We start from the raw sequence: 8037 nt of genomic DNA, 5'->3' as shown, positions 1-8037 counted from the left end.
GCATTCGCTACCGCCGAAATGTTGTCAGTAACCACGGCAAATCTGAAATGCATCTGTTGGCGAAGGAAAGGGAGTGTCTGCAACGGTATTCACAGTTTGAGCAAGAAATTCAGAAACGGAAAAGTGTTGAACATGAAGTCGTCATTGCTGCCTTCAAGTGCGCATGTTGGATTGCCGAAGAAGACATCGCAGTCAGTAAATATTCGTCGCTCATAGAACTTGTGTCATGTATTGGAGACGATCCTTTACACATGCGTCAGTTCGGGCATACCAGTTTCTCATCGGTCAGAGAAATGATAACCATCACAGGTGATGTTTTGGTTTCAAAATTGATAGAGCAGATCGGATCGAGTACTTTGCATTGTTGATAGATGAAGTGACAGATATTACAGTATATCAGCAAGTCATCATGTACTTGAGATATTTACATGAAGGTCATATCAAAACTCAGTTCTATCGCGTCGAGCGTCTGAAGGAAAGCGCTACGGGTGCAAATTTGGCAGATCTTGTGAAAATAAGATTTCAGCGGGATAACATTGACCTGACCCAACTACAGTTTGTTGGATCTGACGGTGCAGCAAACATGACTGGTAAGAAGTCGGGGTTCGTTGCTCAAATGAAGAAAGAAAATCCTCACGTCGTGGGAATCTGGTGCGTTAATCACAGACTCGCACTTTCAGTCGGCGACACAGTGAAATCGTTGCAATGGTTAAAACGCTATGAAGGAACGGTGCAACAAATAAACAAGCTGTTTGAATATTCACCCGAAAAGACCAGAAAGTTAGAGCAAATATCTGATCAGTATGAGGCAACGTTTTCCTCCGACAGGCGAAAGAAATTCGTTCGACCCGCCGCCACCCGCTGGACTTCGCACGAACGAGCCAACGACGCAATCTATCACGGATACGAAGTTCTCCTTCAAACGCTGCATTATTTCACCGAAGAAGCTAGGGTTCCAGATGCTACCGCCGCGGGATTATACACTTTCTGTCGGAAATATATGTTTATCGGCACCGTTTACATCTTGCAGACTGTACTGCCGATCGTCGGAAAACTGGCGAGACTTTGGCAGAAGGACGTGTTAGTGTTCAGCGAGGTCAAACCCCTCACACGTGCGGCGATCGATAAATTGACCACACTCAAGCAAACTCGCGAACCGACGCTCGAACTTCGCGCCGAGTTTGAGGGAAGCGGCCGATTCAGCGATGGAGAAATACAATTTACCGACAAGAATGATGCAAAACTTGACCAGTTTTATGACACACTGCTCACAGAATTGTGTGAGAATCTAGAGTCCCGCCTTGCTTTGACGCCGTTCCTCGAAGCATTTGAACTGTTTGATCCGTGTCGTTTCCCAGGTGTGAACGACAAACAGTACGGGAAAGACGAGATCTCCCTGTTATGTACACACTATGAACTTGACGAAGAGAAAACTCAAGATGAATGGTGCAATTTCCGATACAAATTTGAATCACCGCCCATGTCTACAAAGAATACTGCTGGAGAGGTTTGCGAAGTTGTCGTGCAACAGAGAAATGTGCTCGGGGATGAGTATCCAAATTTGTGTAAACTTGCCGAACTTGCACTTCTCATTCCTATGTCTAACGCGTGGCCTGAGCGAGGAGCTTCCTGCTTAAAACGAATAAAATCGCGACTGCGAAACAGAATGAAAGGAGATTTGCTTCAGGCAATCATGACTATCGATCTTAATCATGGTGCTGGTGATGAGGATATCACTGATTCTGTTACAGCATGGCGAAATAAACCAAGACGTAATGTGTTCGGAACCGCACACCGTGAGGACATTCACGACAGTACAATGCAAAGTTTATCAGAACTGGTTGACAGTCTAACTGCAAAGCATCGAGAGCTCATGAAGCTTGTGTGTTACAATGATGAACAGGATGCAGACGAGGACAGTGTTGCAGATAAGAAAGAACAGTAAACAAATAAATAAGAACATTGACTGACTACAGTTTGATGGAAAAATTAAAGTTTAATCCATCCCATAATTTTCATGAATCAAAAGGATAAGTTGGCTGTCGTTTCAATGTGTTGGAGTGTGTTATGTATAATAAATGAATTCATGCATTTTATTAATAATGATGTCATTGATTTTTTGCTCAAGCTGGATTGGGTGGGGTGTCAACGTGTTACCTATGTTCCCAAGCCATTTACCTATGTTCCCCAGCCTTAGCAAAAATACTGCTCATCAATTATGCACATATCTAATTTTGAGCGAGTCAATAGAGCTAGAGGTCTGATTTTTGGTATATAGGGATAACTTAGCACTACAATTTTTTTGACAAAATGTCATGTGACCTCGGTGACCTTTGACCTCAAATATACATATAGTTATGTAAACAATGGTGACACTGTGATTACCAAAATCTTCCCTTATATCGAGGCTTTCAGAAAATGTATAATTTACAGGGGTTCTGAGCTTATTAACCACCAGAGAATTGTTAGATTAAAGAGGTTGATTTCTTGTCATGGAACCTTAATTGATCTTTACATAACACAGCGGAACTATATCGGCCGTTAGGTCGCTTGTTTATGTTTTTATGATAGTCTTTTCTTACAACAATTGTTTTGAAACTTTACCATTTCAGGAAGTACATTGTAGCTTTATAACCACCATTTACAGGGTACCTTGATCAACCATTTACAAACATGCAGGTAGCTTGAATTACTATTTCAGAAATACAAGGTATCTTTTCACTCATGACTTCATGATGTATGTGGACTATTTTGAAATATATATTACTCAGTCTATTATGTTGCAATACAGTTACTTTTTTATTAATAAACAGTAAGTGTTTTCTATTTCTTTTGTTCCATGTGTATCATTAGAACCCCCTCACCCTTCTCTAGGTCTGAAGGTACTGTTGTCAAGCAAACAGGTCTGTGAACTTTAAAGGCAAGTGGCAAAGCAAATTGTTGCCTGCAGGTACAAGAATCCAGGGTCACCTGATGACAGTCTAAGTCATAATATAAGTAAAAGGCATCACCAAAATTCCACGCCAAATTTGTGTGGGTTTTTGATCAAAAACCTACTCAAATTTGCTGTGGAAATTTCGTGATAAGACACCTTAAAACCACCCAATGCAAACACACCTCAAATACGCCATGAAAAGGCACCATAACGGCACCTAAAGCGACCAATTCAAGGTAGTTTCTGGTGCATCCAAAAGGCACCTGTGCTTCTTCAGTGGGTGCCTTTCAGGTCCACCTAAATGGCACCTATGGCATGTTCAATCTAGTGCCTTTCAGGTGCACCTGAACACACCAAACAACACACCTCTAATACGCCTCAAAAAGCCACCTGAAAGCCACCTAGAGTGGCCAAATCAAGGTAGTTTTAGGTGTGCTGCGAGGGGTGTTTGGGGCGGCACCTTAAGGGCACCTATAGTGCTCACTAAGGTGGGTATCAGGTGCACCCAATTTGGTAAGGGCATGGAAATTGTCATAACCTAAGTGATAACAAGTCCGAGAAGTTAAAAGCAGCAATAGGTATCCAGGAAGAAACAGAAATGCAGTCAATCACAATGGTTTAAGTAGACTGTCAAAGGCCGTAAAGTATGTTAAGGCTTGGGCGTCAAATATTATCATGAATATGCATAAGGGCTCATGAATATTAATGAAACACCACCAACACATGAGATAACAACAGAAAATCTATAAAATCACATCACGCTCATAGATCTTAACTGGAACTTCATCGAGCCTACGAATCGAGAAGGACACAGTAGTTTACAACAAAATATAGCCCATACGCACTGTGTGGAAACATGGAACGTATAAAAAGGACCGATCATTGCATCTAAAGGAAATCCAAACATCAGCGATACACTGATTAAGGCCACAGCATGCGGAACAAGGCGACAAATGTTAACGGACAAAGTCGGACACAAAACGATCCAAAGATAAGTATTCTAGTTTCACTGCAACAAGAATGCGGAGATCAACATTATAGATACAATATTAAATCAAGGAAGACCTCTACCTATATCATGGAGGTACATTTGGTATCTCCACTGTGGAGTGAACTGGTTATGAAACATGGGGTCAAAAGGTCAAGGTGGTCTGAGACACACTTACTCGTCTCACCATGGCTTGTTTTAAATTAACAACCCATTTGTTAATTTTCACACTATCAACCTTACCCAACACACACACAAAACGCAATCAAGCACATGCAAGACAAGAGGGAGGATGTTTAAACCACTGTCCAATTTACAATTGCAAATCGTTTTAGTAGCAAGCGATGGGGCATGAAAATTTGGATCGCTTGCAAAATGGATGCTCACGATCGATTTTAACACAGAGAAGTAGTTGGATGAAGGAATTCATGTTCTGCTCTTTGCTGTTAGAGAGTAAATTCAAGAGTCTCTTGGCTTTAGCCCATTTGAGCTTATATTTTGGACATACAGTTCAAGGCTACTCAAGCTTTTCAAGGAGAAATTCCTATCAGACGATACCGATTGTCTGAATATTTTACAATATGTTTCAGATTTTCGTACAAAAGTCTCTAAGGCATGTGGGTTAGGCAATGGAAACCTCGAGTCATCTCAGCAGTCTATGAAAATCAAATACGATAAAAACACCTCAAAACGGAAGTTTGAACCAGGTCAAAAAGTTCTTGTTCTTCTTCTGGTTCCTGGCAAACCACTCCATGCTCGTTACTTTGGTCCATATCTAATTGATAAGAAATTAAGTGATTTAAATTACATCATAATAACACCTGACAGGCGAAAACAAAAACAGTTATGCCATATAAATATGCTTAAGCCATATTTAGATAGGAATAATCCTACTGTAACACAACCTGTCAGTGCAGTCAGTTCAAACCATTATCAAAGTAGCGATAGTGAAACTGACTTGAGTGAAAATACTCTAAATTCAAAGCTGGCTCGGTCAAACTCCAGAATTCAGAAATCCTGGAGAATCTTGAATCTACAAAGTTGGCACACCTTCAGCCGTCACAACAGCAACAGGTGAAAGAACTGATCCAGGAATATAAACACCTGTTCCAAGATATTCCAACGAAGACAAACGTCATCTATCACGACGTTGATGTTCGCGACAGTAAGCCTGTGAAACAACAGACTGAATCCGACGAAAGTGAAATATATCCAGGAAGAAGTGAAATACCTGCTGGAAAATGACTTTATTGAACCCAGTAAAACTAACAGGAGTTCGCCATGCATACTTGTGCCAAAATCAGATAGTTATCGTATGTGCAAGAAACTACAGGAAAGTGAACATTCTAACGAAGACAGACACTTTCCATATCCCGAGGATTGATGATTGCATCGATCAAGTTGGAAAAGCCAGGTATGTGGCAAAATTTGATCTACTGAGGGGATTTTTGCTAGTCCCTCTGACAGAGCGTGCCAGTGAAATAATAGCCTTCGTTACACCAGATGAATTATTCCAGTACAAGGTGATGCCATTTGGAATGAAGAACTCGCCCCCAACATTCCTACGGATGATAAACGACGTCATATGCGGACAAGAAGGGTGTGAAGCTTACGTGGACTATGTCGTCCTGTACAGTGATACCTGGAGGACCACATCAAACTCATGCAGAAGTTCTTTGAGGGACTGAGCAAAGCAATGTTTACTGTCAACCTTGCCGAATCTGAGTTTGGTTAGGCGAGGGTACCTAACCTTGGACATACTGAAGGACAGGGTGAGGTAAAACCTGTTAATGCCAAAATCAGTGCCGTTTGAAGTTTTCCCATATTAAATTGCCATAAACAACTGATGCGATTTCTCAGTATGGCTAGTTACCATAGAAAATCCTGTCCAAATTCCTGTACAATTAATGAGCCTTTGATTAACTTACTTAAAAAGTAAGTAAAGTTTTTTTGGTCAGAACAATGCCAACAAGCATTTGATACACTTAAAGCCATACTTCAAAGTGCTTCAGTCTTGTCTGCATCAGGTTTTAGTGTACCATTCAAATTAGCTGTAGATCCTAGTGATGTGGTTGCTGGCGATGTTTTAATGCAAGAGGATAGTCATGGGATAGATCACTCTGTTTGCTACATTTCAAGAAAATGTAACAAATCCCAGAGAAACTGCTACACAATGGAGAAAGAGTGATTATCTTCGAAATTAGCTCTACAGTATTTTGATGTTTATGTTACTTCTTCAAATCAGTCAATAGTGATTTATATTGATCACAACCCTCTCGTTTTCCTGCAGAAATTAAAAGGCAGAAATCAGAGATTGTCAAAGGAGTTTAATCTTGACATGAGGCATATCAACGGCAGAGACAATTTAATTGCAGACTTCCTCTCTCTTATTTAGAGTTTAATGTTGTTAACATTTTAATATCACAATTGTAAAAGAAAATGTTTTCTTTGGAAAATTTTCTGTTTTGAAGAGGGTGTGTTATGTTGGTCATTTTACCCACACTCATGAGCTGAGTTTAATTAGTCTAGAACATTCTCAAGGTCACAGTCCTTTACGATCTCACGACCTTGAATTCAACTAGTCATGTTTGGAATGTTCAGGAAATTTAATAAGTTGTGTAAGAGAGATAATTTTAGAGCAGTAATTAATATGTCAATAAAAGTTCTACATTGTTCTTCTGTGCTCTTCTATAACAACATGAGTTTGAATAGGGTACCAACACAGCTTGCAGCCAGACATTTTGGATCGTGTCTCTTGCGTGTTATTTCAAGTCTTTGGAAACTCCAGCAGTATTAATTTCCAGACTTTTCTCGACCTTCCCTGTCACGCCGGATTTATACTGTGGACTTTGTGCAACTTCAAACCTGCAAGCCAAAGGGCTGTTCATTCATCCGACTGACTGTTACAACTCTGAGAATGCAGCTTTGCCATCCCAGCTGAGATAAGAAGCCTGTACAATTTTTCAGTCTGTATTCTATCCCTTGTATTAGTGATAGTTTTATTATTTTTCGCATAAACTTCGTTTTATACTGAAATTGCTGAGTTCACCTTTTCTTCGTGTTCTCACACGTAACACATTTGTAAAAGTTTCTTGGGTCAGGAAGATCTAGAGGATGCTTTTTCCTCGGTATTGTTGAAAGTATGCTTAAGGCTGTAGAAGGTAGTTTCACAATCCTGAAATGATGTTCGGGAATATTAGAAAGCATTTGGGGACGGAGTCATCCAATACGAGAAGCCTACGTACTTGACACTTATATCAGATAGTGGCTACATACAGTGAAGCATAGCACTTGCGTGGGAGTGTAATATTAGCATGGAATGCAGTGCCATGAAGTGTCTCTGTTGAAGGTAAAAATGTCAAAATTAATAGTGCGTTTGGTGCTATTTTAAATATTATTTACAAGTGACTTTTAACAAAATAATTCACGGTTAATAAAGTAATATCTAAACAAAAACGAAAAAAGATTGCAAATAAGACAAAATAAATTTTTAAAAAACTCATTTTTAGTCGTTGTTTATGAAAAGGAAAAATTAAACCGTAGAGATTGGAAACAAAAATCGTCTGGAAACAAAAATCGTTTGTTCTATGATTATATTTTCATTAATAAAAGCAGGAACATTTCATTTGAAGCAATATTTCTCGATGTAAGAAACAAAAAATAAAATCATAATTTAAGTGAAAATAAAAAAAAGTAAAATAAGAATAAAAAATAAATCGAAGACAGAAAAAACATCAAAATGAAAAATATTCAAAGTAAAAATGATACTAAAAATTCAAAGTAGGATGAAAATAAAAGCAAATAAAGTAAAAAGAATATATTTCAATTATGACCGACAGCGGCCATAGTTAACCAGCATCTTTTTTTGTTTGCCGTAGAGTTATATGCAGTCGAATGGCAACCCTCAGTCGTAGTGTGACGAGCAAAAAAAATTAAAAAAAATCACAATTTGGCGATGGCCGACAACTGCCGCAGTATACCACATACTTTTTCGGGGAAATCTCCATAGCTGCGGATACGAGAGCGTATATAGACAGAGAAGTAGGCTTTGCATAAGTTTACAAGCGAAACTGAGCACATCATCTTAATAGTGGGTTTGCTCGAAAATGATGAT

At 39.3% G+C, this 8037-nt stretch overlaps 1 protein-coding gene across 1 annotated transcript; it reads left to right on the top strand.

The window, feature by feature from the left end:
• The first annotated feature begins 409 nt into the window (after nucleotides 1–409).
• Nucleotides 410–5611, top strand: LOC139127417 (zinc finger protein 862-like). Its single transcript, XM_070693344.1, has 4 exons — nucleotides 410–1941; nucleotides 2854–2882; nucleotides 4909–5088; nucleotides 5391–5611. Exons 1-4 carry the CDS (start codon nucleotides 410–412, stop codon nucleotides 5609–5611), a joined length of 1962 nt encoding a protein of 653 aa, XP_070549445.1.
• Nucleotides 5612–8037: the final 2426 nt, after the last annotated feature.

This window comes from Ptychodera flava, chromosome 3 (genome assembly GCF_041260155.1).
Source record: "Ptychodera flava strain L36383 chromosome 3, AS_Pfla_20210202, whole genome shotgun sequence".
In the NCBI taxonomy this organism is placed as follows: domain Eukaryota; kingdom Metazoa; phylum Hemichordata; class Enteropneusta; family Ptychoderidae; genus Ptychodera; species Ptychodera flava.
This window is presented reverse-complemented; position numbering and strand designations above follow the sequence as displayed.

Bases quoted from the DNA above. Each gene is read 5' to 3' on its own strand.
- LOC139127417 (XM_070693344.1), top strand. From the start codon at position 410: ATGTACTTGAGATATTTACATGAAGGTCATATCAAAACTCAGTTCTAT. The intron at 1,942-2,853 runs GTAAACAAATAA...GTGTATCATTAG, and splicing joins GTTGCAGATAAGAAAGAACA to AACCCCCTCACCCTTCTCTA. The intron at 5,089-5,390 runs GTAAGCCTGTGA...TCCCTCTGACAG, and splicing joins CGACGTTGATGTTCGCGACA to AGCGTGCCAGTGAAATAATA.